The sequence below is a fragment of the Medicago sativa genome, chromosome 1 (genome assembly GCF_051527215.1).
Source record: "Medicago sativa cultivar Bolivia chromosome 1, Bolivia_mono, whole genome shotgun sequence".
NCBI classification, from domain to species: domain Eukaryota; kingdom Viridiplantae; phylum Streptophyta; class Magnoliopsida; order Fabales; family Fabaceae; genus Medicago; species Medicago sativa.
In genome coordinates this window covers 56090289-56112604 of record NC_140749.1, presented here as the reverse complement: position 1 = coordinate 56112604, position 22316 = coordinate 56090289, and the positions used below count along the sequence as shown (strand labels likewise).

General features: G+C 37.7%; 1 protein-coding gene across 1 annotated transcript; it reads right to left on the bottom strand.

Annotated features, from left to right (window-relative positions):
* Positions 1–4654: 4654 nt before the first annotated feature.
* LOC146955590 (NC domain-containing protein-like protein) lies at positions 4655–7614 on the bottom strand. The gene is made up of 3 exons (XM_085722259.1): positions 7558–7614; positions 7357–7430; positions 4655–5489 (listed from the first exon to the last, which is right to left on the bottom strand). The coding sequence occupies exons 1-3, from the start codon at positions 7575–7577 to the stop codon at positions 4801–4803; spliced, it is 783 nt and encodes a 260-aa protein (XP_085578385.1). The 5' UTR covers positions 7578–7614; the 3' UTR covers positions 4655–4800.
* Between the last annotated feature and the right edge of the window lie 14702 nt (positions 7615–22316).

Genomic DNA, 22316 nt, shown 5'->3' with positions numbered 1-22316 from the left:
CTTGCAAAGAATAGAACCTTTCAGACCAATATGAAAGCTGTGGAACTGAATTGCTTATCAGCTATAGTGAAAGATGAAGATAGCTGGCTCTGGCATTATAGGTATGGTCATCTCAATTTTAGAGGTCTTAATCATTTGGTTGATAAAGAAATGATACTTGGTGTACCTAAAATTGAAATACCAAACACTGTCTGTGGTACTTGCTTATTGGGAAAGCAACCCAGAAATGCATTCAGTTCTAGTATGGCTAGTAGATCAAAGGAACCACTCAATGTTGTGTATTCAGATGTTTGTGGTCCTTTAGAGGTTCCTTCATTAGGGGGCAACAAATACTTTATTAGTTTTGTTGATGAGTTCAGCAGAAAAATCTGGTTATATCTGATCAAGGCCAAAAGTGAAGCATTTGAAATGTTTCAGAAGTTTAAAATCTTGGTAGAAAAGCAAAGTGGAAAGTCTATTAAGATTTTAAGAACTGATGGTGGTGGAGAGTATACCTCAAAGGTGTTTGAGAAGTTTTGTGAAGACAATGGTATTGTGCATGAAGTCACTGCTCCATACACTCCACAACATAATGGTTTGGCTGAGAGAAGGAATAGAAGTCTGCTTGACATGACCAGAAGCATGCTCAAGCTGAAGAAGATGCCTAACACTTTCTGGGGAGAAGCAGTGAGAACTGCAGCCTACATCTTGAACAGATGCCCCACTAAGAGACTTGATCAGATTCCTGAAGAGATTTGGACTGGTTGCAAGCAGTCAGCAAAACACTTAAGAGTGTTTGGTTTACTATGTTATATGCATATCCCTGATGCAAAGAGAAGAAAGCTGGGAGACAAGAGTGAGCCTATGATATTGGTTGGTTATCATGAAACAGGTGCTTACAGATTATATCATCCTCTAAATCATTCAATAGTGATTAGTAGAGATGTTAAAATCTGTGAAAATGAAGCATGGGATTGGAATAGGAAAGAGAAGAGTTTCAGTCATACAATTCCCACTGCAATTGTAGAAGATGATCAAGCTGAACAAGTTCAACTTGATACTGAAGTTCAACCTGAAGTGCAAGCTGAAGAAAATCCAGTCATCAGAACTTCAACTAGACAGAGATTTGCTTCAACTAGATTAGCTGGACATGAAGTCACTCCAGATAATTTAGTTAATGAAGATGGGGAATTTGTGCACTTTGCACTATTAGCAGATGCTGAACCAATCAATCATGAAGAGGCACTGAATGAGAGTGTGTGGAAAGGTGCAATGATTGAAGAGTTGAATTCAATCAACAGAAACAACACATGGGAACTCACAGAACTGCCTGCAAACAAGAAACCAATAGATGTGAAGTGGGTTTTCAAGTTGAAATTGAAACCAAATGGTGAAGTAGCCAAGCACAAAGCAAGACTAGTGGCTAGAGGATTCATGCAGAAGGCTGGTATGGATTACTTTGAAGTATATGCTCCAGTAGCAAGACTGGAGACTGTGAGATTGATAGTGGCTATAGCTTGTGGCAGAAACTGGCCAATGCATCATCTGGATGTAAAATCTGCCTTTCTAAATGGTCCTTTAGATGAAGAAGTATATGTGACACAGCCACCAGGTTTCAAAATCAAAGGGAAGGAGAATATGGTGTACAGATTACACAAAGCCCTCTATGGTTTGAAACAGGCACCAAGAGCTTGGAACAAGAGAATTGACAGTTTTCTTGTGCAGCAAGAATTTGTCAAATGCAAGTCTGAATATGGTGTTTATGTGAAGAAAGGAAATGAAGGTAATCAACTTCTTATCTGTCTATATGTTGATGACCTGATAGTAACTGGTAGTGATGAAGCTGAAATAGAAGCATTCAAAACTCAGATGATGAATGAGTTTGAAATGTCAGATTTAGGAAGATTGACATACTTTTTAGGCATGGAATTTACTGAAGATGCAGAGGGTCTGGTGATGCATCAAAGGAAATATGCATCTGACATATTGAAAAGGTTCAATATGAGTGACTGCAATCCATCATCATCACCTGCTGAGACAAATGTAAAGCTTGTGATGAATGAAGATGAAGAACTGGTGGATCCTACATTGTTCAAACAAATTGTAGGGTCATTGAGGTATCTATGCAATAGTAGGCCTGATATTGCATATGCAGTTGGTATAATCAGTAGATTCATGAGTGAACCAAGAGTATCTCACCTTCTAGCAGCCAAAAGGGTGATGAGATACATCAAAGGGACACTGCAGTATGGTATTCTATTTCCAAAAGGCTTGAATGATAGTTCTATGGAACTGATAGCATATTCTGATGCTGACTGGTGTGGAGACAAACAGGATAGAAAGAGCACTTCAGGGTACCTATTCAAGTTCTTAAATGCTCCAATTTCATGGTGTGCTAAGAAGCAACCAATTGTAGCATTGTCAACCTGTGAATCTGAGTACATTGCAGGATGTATGGCAGCATGTCAGGCAGTCTGGCTGGAGAATGTACTCAAGGAAATGGAGATAGAGGTTAGCAGACCTATAGCATTGTTTATAGACAACAAATCTGCTATAAGCTTGGCAAGAAACCCAGTTCTGCATGGGAGAAGCAAGCATATAGAGGCTAAGTTTCATTTTCTAAGGGAGCAAGTAAACAAAGGAGCACTGCAGATTGTTCACTGCTCTACTGAGCTGCAGCTTGCAGACATATTCACTAAAGCCTTGAAGGTTGACAGGTTCATCAAGCTCAGAAGCTTGATTGGAATGAAGGAAGTGGAAACTTGAATTAAGGGAGGATGTTAGTTTTGTTACTAATTCAAGTTCAGTTTAGTGGTAATCATGTTTAAATGATTATTCACAGTTTGTTTTAGTTTGTTTTAAATTTGTTACAAGTTTGTTAGAGTGTAGCCAATAAGAGGTTAGGGTTTGTTACATTGCTTATGCTTTAAGCTACCTAACTAGTTGTGTATATAAGCTACAACTCATTGTACATATTTGATATCATTCAAAAAACAACTTTACTTTCATCAATTCATACTCTTTCTCTTCTCTTAATTTCTCTCAAATACCCCATAACCAGAAACTGCTTCTGGTTACTGCTTCTGATAGAAACTGCTTCTGATAGAAAACTGCTTCTGGTTTTCTGATTGCTTGTTGAACAAGCTTGCTGCGCTAACATTCACTGTGGCACACAACAATTTATCAGGTGCAACACCCGAAATGAAAGAATAATTTTCCACATTTGATGAAAGCAGCTGCGAAGGTAACCAATTTCTCTGTGGACCTCCGCTGCCAAAGAGTTGCAATGACAGTGAACAAATACCTGCTACATTACCACATGGATCAGACACAAATGGAGTGAATGATAGTTGGGTGGATATGTATATTTTTTGTGTGAGCTTTCTTGTGGCATACACACTAGTGCTGTTGGTGATTGCAGCGGTTCTTTGCATCAATCCTTATTGGAGGCAAGCATGGTTTTACTATACAAATTTGGTCAGCATGAAATGCTACTACTTCATTGTGGATAATTTGTTCACTTGTTTTAAATATTAGAAGAATAATGTGAGGTTGTATCGTTTGAATATCAAGTTTGTTTGTCACACGTGTAATTCAATAAACATGTTATATATATGTTGTGTAAATATATGTTGTGTAAAAAAAGATGGAATTTTACTATCTAAATCCACCATTAAAATATTTGTGTGTAAAGATTATTATTTCCTTTCAAGTATTATTGTTTTACTTCTAACTCTTGAATACAGATTCTTGTAAAAAAAAAAACTCTTGAATACAGATTATGATTTATGCATCACTAGGAGGAAGTTTTGGTAAAAGAGCATTTATACACCTAAAACATGTATTTTCTCTCATTCTTTGACTGTGTTTATTGCGCATATGTTAAATAGAGCCAGCAAGCTTGATTTTGAGTTGTGTTGTAAGACCACTCAACTAATGGACGTAAATTGAACCAAAAGTGAGGGACTGCTTGCGAGGGACAAGTGTGAAGTTATTGCTCCAAAAAGAGGTCCAAAACTTCTGTTTGTCCATCGGTTTCAAGATGGTGCGTAGTGCTCATTCTTAACTTCGTTTCAGCCAATTTGAACAATTCGCAACAAAATGAACTTATGAAAATAGGATCCCTGACATAGACTAAGATTCTAGGTAGACCATGATGCTTACAAATCATGTCTAAGAAAAGCACAAGAACTTCGTAAGCTGAGTAATTTGTGGGTAAAGATCCAAAATGTGCACTCAAAGAAAAATGACCAACAAACACTAAGATAACATTATTACCATGAGAAGAAGGTAAACCAATCATGAAATCAAGGGAAATATCTTTCCATATGGCAGAGGGAATTTGAAAGGGATGCAGCAGACGAGTACGCTTCTTGGTTTCATACTTGGTAGCTTGGCATACAGTACAATTGACAACAAAAGTTTGTACAACTTAGTCCATTCATTTCTAGAATCTGTAGATGACATAATCTGTTTTTTGTATTTGTGGGTGAGTAAAGTGCAATGAAAGCACCAACTGATAAGGAACAAGCAACAAGAAGCATCGTTTACCTTAACAATACTCTTACCAGAACTCATGACATTTATACATTACATGCACATGATCAGTTTCACTAGGCCAAAAAATGCCTAGCTAGCTCATCACCCAAAGAGGCCTCAAAAAAAGCAAAATAAATTATCCAAATCCAAAATACCATACAATATTTCAATTAAATATTAAAATGCTTACACACGCAATGGTTAAAAAAACACACATCACTGTCATACACGTAAAATTCATAGCAGAACACAAATTTAAACAAAGCAGTGTTTGATCATTGACTAACAAGTAGATTGAGGGGCCAGATTCATTGAAACTTGAGGTTCAATAACCTGCAGTAACCCAGTAGCCAACCTTCCTGTCAACTCTTCCACTTGTATTTTCACCACATCCCTCCTCATTCCAATGTCTGCAGCATACCTGCTAGCACAATAAACTCCAACGGCAGTTGCCGCCATTCCATAAACATTTGTAGTCACCAAGCGGAGCGGCGTTGATAGAACAGCAGCAAGAGGTCCTCCTATGATGGAAACTGCTTGGCCACTCTGTCCAATTGTTCTTTCATCAACAACAACTAACCCGGTTTTGCAATAGATGGCAAAGTCTTCGCAGTTGCTCTTGAATACGTTATAGCAACGAAAGCCGTTTTCGAGTAAATACAGAGCTCGATGAACTACAACATCGTCTTCATCTGAGACTGCAAGAGTGCATGTCCCACCGCGTGCTTTCGCAAGAAAGAGAGCTGGGGAGACGGAGTACTCAAAACGATACAAGACACCTCCGGCCAGAAAGCAGTTCAGGCATGAGACGACGACCCCATGGTCGTCTTGGGATGGAGTGCAATTTGGGCAAATTTCTTGAGACCTGGCTGGTGCTGAACTGAGGAGGAGAACATCTAGTACGGTACCGGTTCCTACTTCTTGTCCACGCCTAGTAAAGTGGATAACTTTGTCATCGCCGATAAAAATGCCTGTCATTCATTTCAGTACATACAATGGAAGATTCCATCATTACAATTTACAAAGACATGATCTAAAAAATTAAGCATAGTTCAGTTTTTAATGCTTATTTGTAGTGCGCGGAGTCATGAATCCTCAAGAGCAAAACAAGTGAATTTAAAAAAAAAAAAAATTAAAGTGAGAAGCTTTATAGCATAAGAAGGGTAAGGGAAAAGGATATGAGCGAGGTTCTAAATTGTGGTCGGCAACCGCAATTGTGGCCGTAATATAACGTTATCAAAGGTCTCCGCGCCGGCATCCCATCTGCAATTGCGGCTGCATCAGATTTGTCTGCATTTTACTCCATTATAAAGGTTTGCAGCATAATCGCGACCACAATGACAACTTAAACTAAACTGAGAGCTGGAATGTATGCATATAAGGACAATAGGAGTTAATAAACAATGACAGCACCTTTTTAAAAAAAAAAAATTACAGATCACTAATCTTAAGTCACAGAAATCTTCAAATACTGAGAACCTTGGGAAGAACACCTCTACAATATACTTCCAACATACTGAGAACCTTGGGAAAAATCACAGAAATCTTCATGACAGCACCTCTACAATATACTTCCATTATACAATGGAAAGCAGTGTAATATTGGCTCTGTGGCTTATCATTGTCTTCAACATAACGACAAAATCTAATGTTTTTCGAGATAATTGGTGTATCTAATATTGAAGGACAATGCTGTCTCACATGGTTTGACCTGGTAAATCTTGAATACTATATTTTAAGACTGAGAGGACGTTTGTTTTACAAATACTGTAATCTCTTTAACATTAGGACCCTCGCCTCTATCTAATGCTAGAGTCTTCACCGTTTGTTCCCTCATCACGTGGTTTTCAGTTTCTATGATACTTATAGCTAAACGAATAGTATTGAGTATTGACCAATATTTTATCATATTGTATATCATGCAAAACTTCGATCGAATCTTGAATTTTATTGGTACAGACTTCATAGAAGAGAAAAATGATAGGAACCCAGTTTTCCCACCCAAGTTTCTGAAAAACCACAGATAGTACACTTCCAGATTCCATAATGCATATTCAGTATGAAAGTATACTTTCCGACGGCACAAAATTCACATTTGTTTTGGATGTGTACATCCGAAGTGATGATATTGAAGGGCGTGGAAAGTTCCTTCGAAAACAATATGATGAGAATTTGAGTATTATGGGGTGTCCAAATATCTATTTGCATGCAATTCCATTCATGACTAGTTTGATTAAATTTATATGGTCCAATGTCCACTAATTAGCCTTTGTTTATCTTAGATGATAAAATAAGGTCAAGTCACTGCAAGGTTACTAATGTAAAAAACACACACAATCAGGCTGCATTGTTTGAAAGCTTGACTTTCATAGACATTGAAATGAAACTTCTATTCATGGTTGCGAACAAGTAAGAACCTTAGCATACCATCACACCACTATAGGCTTAGTCACAATATACTAACGTAATTTTGGCAAAAACTACCCTTTGAAGTTCGAAGCTTCAACAAACTCACATAAACACGTGATTTCGTCAAATTTACCCCAAACATGCACTTAAAATCTAAACACAAGCTTGTCGAATCACAAGCTTACGGCATGTTTGAATTAACGGTGAGTTTGGCAGAATCTCATTATGCCATCTCGATTTTAGTAAAATCACAATGGCACAGTGATTTTTCCAAATTCACCGTAAATTCAAACATGCACTTAAAACTCTAAAGCAGATCTCCTATTTCATTTACACTACAAATTATAACAAAATAACACAAAGAAAACAAATAAATGAAAATGAAATAAATAGAAAATTGAATAAAATAGAAAAGAGAGAAGAGAGAACCATGATGAGCATAAACATAAGCAGTCCTCCAAGAATAGATGTGATCTCCTGCTTTCAAACTCTCTCTAGTTACCCTGCACATCCATTTTTTTGATTCACCAATTTTTTAATAAAAAAAAATCAAATAAAAAAACTTACTAAGATTTTGATAACAAAAACATTGTTTATGACAACGTAAGAAGAATCGAAAATTAAGAATACCTGTTAGAAAGTAACCCCATTTTACGACAGAGCAACCTTTGATTCGTTTGTTTCGACAATTCGTGGAATGAGGTTGAAGAAGAGAAATAAAAACGCGGTTCCTGAGAAATGACGGTTGTACCCTTTGCTGAAGATTTTGTTTGGATAGATTGAAGTAAAAGTTACAGATATTGTAACGTACTGACGTTGTAAGAAAAGCTGTCGAGGTTTTTTTATGGAAATGACGGTTGTGTCCTTCAGTAGCTGCTTGCTTCGCCGTTAAGGAAGAGAGGAGATGCGTGACGTGGAATGGAATTACGCGGGTTGATAAAGGATGGTGACTTGGATCCCAACACGTGGCAATGGAATTTGAGTGTTAATTTTCTAGTAAATAGGCAATTGCCCCCTGAAATTAACAAAACTTCAATTATCCCCCTCCGTCAAATTTTTCTGTTAGTGAATATGACGTTTTGCAAATACCCCCTGAAGTTTTGCACTTATGTGCAAAATGCCCCATGAACTTGAAAATTTATGTTTTTTTTTGTGTAATGAAAACTATTGCTTGTCAAAATTTTATCTACCTAATCGTTGAATTCTTAATTATCTGTGGATATTTATTTAAGACAAAAAATAACACCACAAAGGTAAAAATTATACAAATGCATTGATTTCCTTTTTCCAACATTGAACAAATTTCAGTAATGATTCAAGCAAAGCAAATGGGACATGGTGATGAGTTATTAGAGGTTGAGGATATGTTCTATGTTGGTGTAGCAGTAGCTAATGGTTTATGAATGACTACTAACTAATTAAATGAATTTTTTAGATGATTATAAATATGATAAGGTGAATGAGATTATGAGTATGGTTGGAGGGATTGCCCATTTTTACTGGTGTGTTTGGTCTCTTAACATTGGATTCTCTTCTTCCTACAATAAGCTAGTAGTCCCACATATATAGCAAGCACAACCTCTCACTGTGTAAATAAAAATAGCGCAAGTTTTCTCCCTTTTTGAATTTGAAAACTAGCGTGAGTTAACTCACGCATGTGTTTATCTCTTTGTTTGTGTTGAGTCACGTTGAGTTTAACACATTCGTGAGCTAACTCACGCAACGTGAGTTAAGTTGCGCAGATTTAACACCTGCATGAGTTAACTCACACATGAGTATTTTCGGTATTTCAGTTAGGCGCGAGCAAAATGTGTTGGGTAAAGAGCAAGATTCATGTGAAAAAGAAAAGATTAAACCTCAAATTAGTTCCTATTTTTAAGATGGTATCATTCATTCACTTCTCCATATTAAATTTAATAAATCAATCATCAAGGAAATCACTATGTTACCTTTCTATCATATTTCCCTTCAAATAAATAAATAAAAAAGAACAACAATAGTTCTCATTACACAAAAAAAAAAAATCAAGTTCGGGGGGCATTTTGCACATAAGTGCAAAACTTCAGGGGGTATTTGCAAAACGTCATGTTCACTAACAGAAAAATTTGACGGAGGGGGTAAATTGATTAACGTTGTGCAATTTCAGGGGGGTAATTGAAGTTTTGTTAATTTGAAGGGGGTAATTGACGAAACTTACAATTTCAGTGGGGTAATTGTCTATTTACTCTAATTTTCTAGTTTTATCGAGGAAATAACATTCTCTTTCCGTCCTAGAATAAGTGACCTATTTGTAAGATCATTTACAATGGTTTCAACACTCAATACCCACTTTTTCTCTTCCTAACACTCAACATTATTTTCTATCTCTTATTCAACACTCATTCAACTTTTACCCTTTCCAATGACTTTTCATTCAACACTTTACCCCACCATTTTTTATTTCATATTCTTATTTAATTTTATATTTTTGTTTTTATAATTACATAAAATTACAATTATCGATTATAATTAAATTAAAATAATTAACAATTAACAATTTATCTTTTAGATTTTTGTAAAAACAAAATTTTATTTAAATAATTTAATTTAATTTCACTAAAAAAAGATTAAAACTTCAAAAGCAAAGCTAATAGAAAGATAATAATATTGAAATAGTGGAAAATTTCGTTTTTTTTCTATGTCCAAATCAAATGAACCAAGTCTCTATTTATAGACAAAAACATATCATGAATTTTTGTAAAAAAAAAAATTAAAAAAAAATCATTTGCAATGAAATAATTGAGTTCAAATAATTAAAATGAGACAAATTCAGACAGCCAATCAGGAAGCGCCACGTGTTATAACTTCTCCACTTATCTCTTCTCTCTCCGCGTCACTGTTCTTCTCACTCGCCCCCTGTCGGCGCGTGAGATACACTCGCGCTCTCCACCAACCGAAACGCACCACGTTGCCTGCAGATCCCCCACCTTTTGAGCATTCAACATGTTGACTCCATTCATCACCTCTCTCCTCCACATCAACTTTCAACAATTTTCAACTCTCCATTGCAAGGCTTTCAACACACCCATTGTAAATGGTCTAAAAAGAATTGTCTTAAAATAATGATCCATTTTACTTTTCAATTCAACATAATTACATTTTTGGATTAAATATGATTTTGATCTCTATAAAATTTGAAACTTTTAAATTTAATCCTTACTTACTTTTAATAGTTTTTTTAGTCCCTATAAAAATAATTTACATGTATTTTAAAACAAAGTTTTTATAATCATCTTAAACTCTTAAATTTTTCAACCATTTTTTTAGTCAAGTTTAGAACATTACAAAATGTTTGTTTACTAATATTTAGAATTTTTTAACATGAAATGAATTAAATATGAATTTTTTTGAAAACAAAAGTTTAAGATAAAACTAACAAAAATCTGGACGTAGAAATGAAATTTTGAGATGATTTTTTGCAGGTGAACTTTTAATAATGTTCTTAACACTTCTATAAAAAAATTGTATAAAATCTTAAAAGTTTAGGCATAATTAAACAAATTTAGATTTAATAAGGACTAAAACTCAGTGCAGATTTTTTTTATAGAGATTAAAACCACTAATAAAATTAAGTAAGGAATAGGGTCTTGGCTTGCTAGGTATGGTGAGGAGGTAGAGAGGTTGGAGGTTAGGGCTCGGAGTGGTTCTTCTTAGTGGCGGGAGGTAGCCAAAATTCGTGACGAGTTAGGTGGTGTTGGTGGAGGGTGGTTTGAGGAGCGTGTTTCACTGAAGGTGGGGGATGGAGTCGATACCTTTTTTGGCATGACTGGTGGTTAGGAGGTGAGTCTCTGGGTGTGTGCTTTAGGTGTTTATTTGAGTTAGAAGTGGACAAGTCTTGTACTGTGTCGCACATGTCATCTCTTAGGTGGGAGGCGGGGGTGCGGCATGGAGGTGGAGGAGACGTTTGTGGGCTTGGGAGAGGGATATGTTAGGGGAGTGTGTCACTTTACTTTGCAGCGTTTCTTTGCAGTCTAATATTACAGATTCGTGGAGGTGGCAGCTGGATCCTATCAGAGGCTACTCAATATGTGGCGCTTATCCGCTTTTAACCTCTCAAGACATTGAATAGGTCGAAACTGCAACAGATTTAATTTGGCATAAACAAGTGCCCTGAAGGTTTCAATACTTGCTTGGAGGCTTTTCCGGGACAAGTTGCCTACAAAATCAAACATGTTGGATTGCGGTACAATTTCAGCAGATGATGCGGTTTGTTTGGCAGATTGTGGGCATGTGGAAACAGCTCAACATTTATTCTTATCTTGCGGCTTTTATGGCTATCTATGGCAGGAGGTGCAGTCATGGCTTGGTGTGTTGGGACCGGATCCTCGTAGTTTTCAAACCATTTATATCAGTTTACTCATTCTTTAGGTGGTTTGCGTGCAAGACTCTCCTTTTTGCAGCTCGTTTGGTTGCTTTGTGTTTGGATTATATGGAACGATCGTAATAATAGACTATTAAAAAATATAGAAAATTTCATTGAAGGTGAGAAAAACACAAAAAGGGAGGTTGAATTGTGTTAGCTTTTTCTTCTTTTTAACTAAGTCCAAAGTTCAACTTCTGATAGAGTTCAAAACCTGAAGCAATGTTCAGAGTCAATTGCAGCGGATTAGAGATAGAGAGAGAGAGAGAGAGAGAGAGAGAGAGAGAGAGAGAGAGAGAGAGAGAGAGAGAGAGTCAATTATCCTGGTTCCTTCCATAATCCGGAAGTAGTCCAGTCCCCTTATTACTTGCAAGAGATTTTTCACAATAATCACACAAGATTACAATTGCTCAAGCACACAAGCAAGAGACTTCTAACCAACAAAGATTACAAAGAAATAATTGTTTGGTTGAGCACTTGATATGCAATCAGAGGTGTTCATAAATATAAAATAGTTCAGACTATAGACTTAAGAATTTCTAAGATATGAAAGTTTATAAGAAATTCTAAGTGTTTGATGTGTAATGAATTTGACAGAGTTTGACACTTGTAAAATATTTCAGAGTCTTGTCAATTCTTCAAGTCTTCAATCCTTGATATAGAGGTAGAAAAGAGACTTTGAAGAGTGCTAGCGCATCAAAGAGTCATTTGAGAAGCTTGATCATACAACATTGATTAGTTGCTTGATTTGGTTAATGTCCTATGAAGGAATGTATTTGAATCCTTTCCTTGATAAGGAACTAACCATTCTTTTCCAATTGTGACACAATTGTAGCTTCGTACAATGGACATGGGAATGTTGGAGGTAGTGGAATAATGGTCATACAAGGTTGTCCTTCTTGTATCTTCACTTGAAAATGACATCCATTGATCTTTTGATATCTTCAGAACCATTGTGCATGATCTTCAGAATAATTCAGGCTTAATCTCCAAGGCTTCAGCTCCTTTGTCCTTTAGCCTGATCAGAGTCTAAATAAACTTCAGAGTCTGAAACATATTCAGAGTCTGGATGACCTTCAGAGTCTGACTTGCAACGTAGCTTCTCAGGAAAATTCTTGCTCTTAAATTTGTTCTGCCAGAACCAATTCTTTGATTAAGCCATAATAAATTTTAGTCTATGGTCATGCACACTTGAACAAATATTAGCATATCCAATTGAACTTTTAATACATTTGATGTAAGATTTTTCCTACATGTCATATAACTATGTACACGTGAGTATATATAGGATCGTTTCCACAGGGAGTTACGTTTATTATAAGCATTTTCACAATAGTTCACATTAAGGGTTTGGATATAATTTGTTTGTTTGTAACACTATATCCATAGATTACAAAAGTAAAAACGAGAGGGTATCGAACTATTTCGCTTGCTGTATAAGATAACGAGCAAGCATAACAGCAGCAATCTCTCGATCGATTAACAGATTCTAGCTTTATAACCAATATTATTACAATCATTTCTACAATATCCTTCGTGTCCAAAGCGACATCGTTATTTCTAGGTTATCGTTTAAACATTCGTGTCCAAATCCCTTAAACGATAACAAAGTCGATCGGATAACTTAATCGACCGTGTCCAGCCTGATTAAGTATCCGAAAGCATTAAAAGCTTGATTAAAAGTAATTATCAAAGGTTTACAAACTTGTCAAGAGTGATATAACATAAGATAGATTGTTATTCTAGTTCTAGATTCAAGAATTTGTGTCCAAATCATCTTGAATCTCTTTGAAAGCATTAAAAGCAAGAATAACAACAATATTGAATCATTAAGCTAGAACCTTATATATTAAAAGATCAAAAGATTACATAATAGCTTGATTGTTACCTCAATACTACAAAGAAGGTTAGTTACATATAGACATGTAAACTAATGCAAGGAATGAAGGAAAGATAAAGATTCCATGCCAAGATCCTTGATGTCTCAATGAATCTAGGGTTGAATCTACTCCTTAATCACTTGCTTTGTGTTTCTCTCTATGAAATAGCTCTAACCTCTCTCTAGAAATGTATAAAATGTTTCAATGGAATAGTGAATAATGTTAGAGAGAGGGAAAAGTTATATTTAAATGGGCTGAAAACGTGACAACTCGCGTAAGCGAATATCATCTCGCGCAAGCAAATCGCATAGATAGTAAGCTCTGACCAATGAAGTCTTTCCACGTAGCCCTTAGCCTAGATGAACTTGCATCTCGCGTAAGCGACATTCACTCGCGTAAGCGAATATGCTTCAATCTTTAAACCGCCTTTGAGTCTGGCTTGAGCGAACTAAAAGCGAGATGAGAAGCGACATGATTAGTTGTTCCCTGGAACTTTCTCGCGTAAGCGACTCATACTCGCGTAAGCGACATGCCAATTTCCATGAGCGATCTGAAAGCGAACTGGAAGCGAAATGATAAGATGCTCCCTGGAACTTTCTCGCGTAAGCGAAATGTTCTCGCTTAAGCGAGTTTTGCTTGGCTTAGAGACTTGAGTTTTGGTCCTTGCTTGTCATTTTCTGCATAAATTGGGTAGAATCAGGCATGTAAAGCATAAATGGTATAAATACACAATTGAAAGCTTTTCCATAGATAACTTGCATAACAAGTCACTAAAAATGCCTCTTTTAACATAAGAAATATATTACTTTTGAGCACTTATCAAACTCTCCCCAACTTAGCTTTTTGTTTGTCCTCAAACAAAAGAATCAAAAGGAAACTAACAAGGCTTTGGACAAGCTTTTCAGCACAATACCAAACAAGTCAAAACAGTAAAAATTTTCAAGTGGTGATTCAAATGTGAATGCGCGGCAAGCATGAAGTTCTCCATTATTCTTAGCACAACTATGAATGTGAAACCAGTTCTAAGCACAAAATTTACATCATAAACTTCAAAACATAAACATAACTAACTATGAACCACACCTAACACACTTCTTAAAAAGTAAATGAATACTACAATAACAAAGCGAGGGTAATGAACACTCATCCAACAATCATGCTAACATCCTATTTAAGTTAGGTGTCCATCCAAATATCGTCTCAAAAAGCATAAAAGCATGGATCAAAAGGTCTTGAAAGGGTTATAACTTGGCTGGGCTACAAAAGAAATGTCATATGTGGGGCAATTGATCAGAAAGCCTATCAAAGAGGAACATTCCTTGTATTACAACTTGAAATTCAATAACTTCCCTACCAATAATTACAACCTTTGATGATTAACAATCAAACCAATAACCTTGACAACTTATTCTAATTTTGATTTTTCTTTCTTTTTCTTCTTTTTCTTTTCTTTTCTTTTCTTTTTCAAATGTACAACTTTTTCTTTGATTCAATGTTGTCAGGTTATTTTTGCTTCACCAGAACTTAACATATAATGCCTCCTTTTTCTCCCCAACTCGAATACAACAAAACTCTAATTGAATGTTCCCCTATCCTAAGGCAAGGGACAAAGTACAAAAAGGTTAAGGGTTCAACAAAGTAAAATTATCAAAGTCCTATAAGATTCAACCATGAACTGGATTTTTGAAAAATTTCAGGCAAATTCAACAAGCATTGTGCTTATGAATATTGACAGTTCATGTTTGAGGACTTGATTCATTTGGCTCAGATTGGGGTATCAGATACTCACTCTTCTCACAGGTAGGCTTTATGTGGTCAAGTAGGTTACTCTCGATTCAAAAAGTGCCTTGATCCTTTCCATGCTTTCAAACAATTCAAAATAATTATCAGATTTAACATAACTAAAACAAGTTAGACGGTGATTATCGGTCTCCAGCATATATACAACAGATTGAAGCTACCTCACATTTAGGTTAAGTACTAAGTGGTTCAAAATTATTTATGTTTATGAAAAGAATTAAATGAGACACATTTTGTGCAAAGTACAAGTTTCAAATTCATAGTAAGACCTAGAACAACAAGAAACCAATACCTTGGCTTTGCGCTTTCTCACAATTCATATCATTATCACTCACCTGCTTTTGCTCAATAATTGGCTCCCTGGAGCACTTTAAACTTTGATGTTCATGAGCAATTTTTCTTTTAACGAAACACAAGCAAGATTAACCAAAAAATTTCATCCAAAACGATAAATTAAAATTCAAACAACAAGCTAAGTTATTTAACCCAAAAATAAAATTAAAACTAAACCAAAATGTTGAACACCCAAAACCGTGCTCAAGAAGTAAAAGTACATAAGCATAAAAAAATTGTTTCAACATAAAACTAAAAACATGAAATAAAGAGTCAAAGCAGAAGTCAAAACAACTAAACGTCACTAAAATAACCAAGAGATACGGTCAGTGTGCCGCATCATCATCCATATCATCAGAAGGATGGAAACTAACAGTCCCCTCTGGATCCTGATCAGCACCATGAAAACTAGCAGTCCTCTCCTGAGTAGCATGCCCTGCTGCACTAATACCATGAACACTAGCAGTCCTCTCCTGTGTCTGGGCTGGTCCTGCTCCAATGCCCCCTCCTGGGTAAATTGGCCTGTCCCCAGGCCACATGCAAGAATCGTAGAACTGAGCAGGAGTGAATGCAAAACATCTAGGGTCCATGTGAGAATCGTAAAGATGCGCATAGATACCCTGGTTGCTGCGGAAAATCGCAGCCTGCTGGTCTATCATATGGTTATCTCTGATCTCTTGCCTCATAGCTCTCTCTTGTGCTCTTTGCTCATGCTGAGTCATCCAGGCCTGCAAAGAAGAAAAATCAAACATACTAGGCTGCTGAGGTGGTGGCATAGACTGGTGAGGATCATCATGCTCTGGAACATCCTCAGGTGGGGGTACATCCTCAGGTGGGGGTACATGAGAAGAAGAAGCAGCACCCTTAGATAGTGCTCTGGAAATGTAACTCCGAATGTACTTGTCGTCAATGGGAGAAACGAGCTCTTCAGAAAAGTCAGGAATTTGCACTCCCTTATGCCTAAGCAGCCCCATTATGAATCCTGGAAAGCAAAGTCGAGTCTCAGCTCCTGCTGTACCACCTAGAGCTATATTCTTCAACTCTCTAGAAATAATCCCCGCCACATCCACTGGTCTCCCTTTACAAATATGGTAAATCAGAGGCGTTACTTGCTTAGTTGCAGTGGTGACATGGCTTTTTGGCCAAACATTGTGAACCAAAAACTTGAAGATGATCCCGGCCTTTGGTTTCATATCAGTGAAGCCGGCTAAGTTTGGGTTACCCTTTTTGGATGAGCGATACAGCCTCCCAGGTAGTAGGATCTCTCTCTGAATTTTTCCATGGTCCCAGTCCCCACTTTTCTGTCTATCCCCATAAGGACAAAGGGTTTCTTCATCTGGGTCCTCAGATTCAGGCAAGGTGTAAGGGTTTCCCAGGTACTCATTGATGGCATCACGATCAAAGTGGATCGTAGTGCCCCTCACAACAGTGGTATAGGAGTAGGCAGCATGCATTTGGTTGGCTGCACAATCAGGCATGGAATTGGCATAGAATTCACACAGCAGGTCCAGGTTAATTTTTGGGTGGGGGTTGAGAAGTTTCTCCCATTGCCTCTCTCTAAAAACAGCTGCAATATCCCCAAACTCTCCCTCAGGGTCTATTCGAAAGATTTTGTTATGCCAAGTTTTCTCTCTTTTTAGCTCAAGAAACCTGGCATAAGTTTTGTTTGAGGTGTATCTGGTGCGGTCGGGGTTTCTGGGTAAAGGTGCTGGACGGTTAATAACACCGGACGAGGAAGCAGTAGTTTTTCGCTTCGTGCCTTGTTGATTTTTGGGTGCCATCTGCAACAAAACCAGGAAAACCATATATAATATAGAATAATGATCAGCACAAGCATGAAAACCATAGGGTTAAGACAGATAGAACTCAAAACAAACAGAGGGACAGAAAAATTCGCTTGCGACTCGCTTGCGCGAGCACAGAAGCGAACATGCAAAAGGATTTCTGGAAAAATTCGCTTGCGCGAGATTTTAAAGCATGAACGTCGCTTAAGCGAATTCTGTCTGTACCTGCGAAATTCAACCCATTTCCAGCATATTTCCACACAATCAGCATTTTTAAACACAGCAATCAACTCCCTAGGTTTCTATAACGTACCAAAGTCCAAAAAGGAACCAAAATCACGACATTTTTCCAAGAACCACTCAAAACCCTAATTTATCAAAAATTTCAAAAATGGGTCTATGTTCCAAAAGTGAGTGTTCCTGGTATTGAGTTGTGATTCTTGTTCATTTACATCCTATTAAAATAGTCTCTAGTCACAAACAACTACATCTTTCCCTGACCTAGCCATTTCTACACAAATTGAGAAAGTGAATTTGCAAAATGAAAACAAGAAATTGGAAAGGAAAACAAACCTGTTATGATGCAAAAGCAAGATTAATGGAATGGATGCAATGAAATGCTTGACTTGCTTAAACTAAAAATGAATTGAGGTTTGTGTTTGATGGTTGTGAGTGTGAGAGAAGAGAATGAAAGAAATTTGAGGGGAAGAGATATGGAAACCGTAAAAGGGGAAAATGAGTGGATGGGGAGTGGTTAAGGGGAGTTAATCCCCTTGGAAACCGTTACAACTTTTTGAATTCAAAACTCATCTCGCTTACGCGAGCTGTAACTCGCTTGCGCGAATTCAATGTCGTAACTAATTTCAAAATTTGAACCAAATTCGCTTAAGCGAACTATCCTTCGCTTGCGCGAATTGTCCCAGAATTGTCCTCAAAAATTATTTTTTTTTTTGCTTTGCTTTGCTATGCTCATAACTACTTCTACATGCAATAAACATAAAAATACTTACAAAACTGGGTGTGCCTCCCAGCAAGAGCTTGTTTTACGTCATGAGCTCGACGCATTTTGAAGAAATCATGGTTCGCTTAGTGAAATCGTCGACAAACACCGATCCATTTCACCACCGAAATAGGGCTTAAGCCTTTGCCCATTAACAGTCCAGTTGGCTTTGGTGACTGGGTCCTCAAGTTCAACAGCTCCGTACGGTTTGACCTCTTTAACCATGAAAGGTCCGGACCACTTAGACTTCAATTTGCCCGGAAACAACCTCAGTCTTGAATTGAAAAGTAATACCATTTGTCCTGGCATGAATTGTCTCAGAATGATCTTCTTGTCATGATACTTCTTGGTCCTTTCTTTGTAGAGCTTTGAAGATTCATAAGCTTGATTTCGCAATTCTTCAAGCTCATGCATTTGAACTTTTCTTCTTTCACCGGCCTTCTCTTGATCAAAGTTGAGGAACTTCAATGCCCAAAAGGCTTTATGTTCGAGCTCGACCGGTAAATGACAAGATTTTCCATAGACCATTTGGAAAGGAGTGAGGCCTATAGGAGACTTGTATGCAGTCCTATATGCCCACAAAGCTTAATCAAGTTTAGCCGACCAATCCTTCCGAGATGTAGAGACCGTCTTCTCAAGTATGCGTTTGACCTCCCGGTTAGAAACTTCGGCTTGTCCATTCGTTTGTGGATGATACGGTGATGCTACTTTGTGCTTGACTCCATAATGATCTAGGGCCTTGGCAAGTTGTGTGTTGCAAAAGTGTGACCCCCCATCACTAATAAGAACTCTTGGTGTACCAAAGCGGGTGAAAATATTCTTCTTTAGGAACTTCACTACCGTCTTGCTATCGGCTTTAGGCGATGCTACGGCTTCCACCCACTTTGAAACATAATCAACAGCTACCAAGATGTACTCATTTGAATATGATGAAGGAAAAGGGCCAACAAAATCTATACCCCAACAATCAAACACTTCCACTTCAAGGATGAGTTGTAGAGGCATCTCATTTCTTTTTGACATTGATCCGGTTCTTTGGCATTCATCACAATACTTGCAATGTAAATTGGCATCTTTGAATAAAGTTGGCCAATAGAACCCGGATTGAAGTACCTTTGCGGCTGTTCTCTCCCCGTTAAAGTGACCTCCATAGGGCGAATTATGACATTGCCATAGGATCTTCTTCGCCTCTTCATCATCTACACACCTACGCAAGAGATTGTCCGCTCCAATTTTGAACAAATAAGGCTCATCCCACACAAAGTGGTTAGCATCATGGAGGAACTTCTTGCGTTGTTGCCATTCAAAATCTTCCGGAATGAACCCGGTTGCTTTGTAGTTCACCATGTCGGCAAACCACGGTCTCACATTGATTGCTAGCAACCGTTCATCTGGAAATTCTTCACGAACCTCCGGTTCATTCTTGGTTACCTCATTGTTTGTCAACCTTGAAAGGTGATCAGCTACAAGATTCTCCGTGCCTTTCTTATCTTTGATCTCTAAGTCAAACTCTTGAAGCAACAACATCCAACGGATGAGCCTTGGCTTTGAGTCGGACTTAGTAAGGAGATACTTGATAGCTGCATGGTCAGTATAAACAACAATTTTGGAACCTACAAAGTAAGAACGAAATTTCTCCATTGCATAAACTATTGCAAGTAACTCTTTCTCAGTTGTGGCATAATTGATTTGTGCCTCATTTAAAACCTTACTTGCATAGTGAATAGCATGAAAAATTTTGTCCTTACGTTGACCCAAGACCGCACCAACAGCATAATCACTTGCATCACACATTAATTCAAAATTTAAATCCCAATTAGGAGCAATGATTATTGGTGCGGTGGTCAACTTTTCTTTTAAAGATTCAAATGCATCAAGACATTCATTATCAAAAACAAAAGACTTATCTTTGTTGAGCAAGTTGCTCATAGGCTTTGCAATCTTTGAGAAGTCTTTGATGAACCTCCGGTAGAACCCGGCATGACCAAGAAAACTCCGAACACCTTTGACATTCACCGGTGGTGGAAGCTTTCCTATGACATCGACCTTTGCTTGGTCTACCTCAATACCCTTAGCAGAAATCTTATGACCAAGGACAATACCCTCGGTAACCATGAAGTGACATTTCTCCCAATTGAGCACCAAGCTAGTTTCAATACACCGCTTCAGCACGGTATCCAAGCTATTCAAACACATATCAAATGACGAACCGAAAACTGAGAAATCATCCATGAACACCTCCATGCATTTACCAATAAGTTTGGAGAAGATTGCTTGAACACACCGTTGAAAAGTTGCGGGTGCATTACACAAGCCAAATGGCATTCTTCGATAAGCAAAAATACCAAAGGGGCAAGTGAAAGCCGTCTTCTCGTGATCATCTGGATTCATGGCGATTTGATTGTAACCGGAGTAACCATCTAGGAAGCAATAAAAGGATTGACCGGAGAGTCTTTCAAGCATTTGATCCATGAAGGGCAAGGGAAAGTGATCCTTCCTTGTTGCTTGATTGAGTCTTCTATAATCTATACACATCCTCCATCCGGTGACGGTTCTAGTTGGGATCAACTCATCTTTATCATTAGTGATCACCGTCATTCCTCCTTTCTTGGGCACTACTTGAACCGGGCTTACCCAAGCACTATCCGAGATAGGATAGATCATGCCGGCTTCAAGTAACTTCACTACTTCCTTTTGCACCACCTCTTTCATGTTTGGATTTAAGCGGCGTTGTGGTTGTGCTACCGGCTTGAAGTTTTCTTCCATCATAATCTTGTGCATACAATAAGATGGACTTATCCCTTTCAAGTCGGATAACTTCCACCCTATTGCTTCCTTGTTGGCCTTGAGAACCTCTACCAACTTTGTTTCTTCATCGATGGACAAGGAGCTACTAATGATCATCGGTTTTGTACCATCTTTCTCAAGAAAAACATATTTCAAATTAGATGGTAAAACATTTAATTCTACCTTGGTGTCATCAACTTTGGCTTCTTCCTTGGATTCTTCTTTCAAATCTTCAAGAATGGCTTGATTAGGAAGAACCTCCTTCAAGGAATCTAGCTCCTTCAAACACTCTTCAATGGCACTTGTTTCGTCTTCATCAATAGCATTGAGTGCGTCCACCAAAGCACTCTCAAGGGGTGTTCTCTTGTGCAATTGCTTCCGAGTAGTCAAGATGACTTCTTCGGTTGCATCCATTTTGAAACACGCACCCTTGTCTTTCGAGTACTTCAAAGCTTCTCGGATGTTGAAGGTAACCTCTTCATCATTTACCTTGACCTTCATGATATTATCATCAAGATCAATCATCATCCGAGCCGTTTGCATGAAATTCCTTCCCATTAAGATAGGCACATCCTCATCTTCTTCGACATCCATAACCACAAAATCAGCCGGGAAAATAAATTTGTCCACTTTTACAAGAACATCTTCGGCCATACCTAATGGTTTTGCAAAGGATTTGTCGGCCAATTGCAACATCATCCTAGTCCGCTTTATACAAAGGTCACCAACTCTTTTGGCAACGGACAAAGGCATGAGATTGATGCTTGATCCAAGATCAAGTAGTGCTTTACCTACATGTGTTGTGCCAATAGCTACCGGTAGAGTGACTCTTCCCGGATCTTGCTCTTTCTTAGGCAACGTTCTTTGAATAATAGCACTACAATTGGCATCGATTTGAATCGTCTCTTCATCGTTGATTCTTCTTTTCTTGGAAAGGATATCTTTCATGAACTTCGCATAGACCGGCATTTGCTCCAAGGCTTCTGAGAATGGTATATCAATTTGCAACTTCTTGAAGAGTTCAAGAAACCTTGCGTATTGCCGCTCTTTGTCTTTCTTCGATGGCGCATGTGGGTATGGTAAGCGTTGAGCCACCACTTGCTTCTCAACTACTTGTTTCTTCCCTTTATCTTTCCCCACATCTTTATTCTTCCTCTCCATCTCCTCTTGTTCCACTAGATCTCTTTTTTGATTTTTTGATTTTTCAACTAATGCTTCTTTATTCTTTATATACACTTCCTCCTCTATCTCTACACTATCCTCCTCGAACTCCTCTTTTTCCTCCTCATTAACAACTTCATCATCCTTCTCTTCAACAACAATATCATCACCTACCCCTTTACCTACTACTCTCCCACTCCTTGTAGCTATAGCTTTTGACTGCTATGCCTTGTGGTGCTCCTTAG

Bases quoted from the DNA above. Each gene is read 5' to 3' on its own strand.
- LOC146955590 (XM_085722259.1), bottom strand. From the start codon at position 7,577: ATGGGGTTACTTTCTAACAG. The intron at 7,431-7,557 runs GTATTCTTAATT...ATGGATGTGCAG, and splicing joins ATGGGGTTACTTTCTAACAG to GGTAACTAGAGAGAGTTTGA. The intron at 5,490-7,356 runs GTTCTCTCTTCT...AATGAATGACAG, and splicing joins TTATGTTTATGCTCATCATG to GCATTTTTATCGGCGATGAC.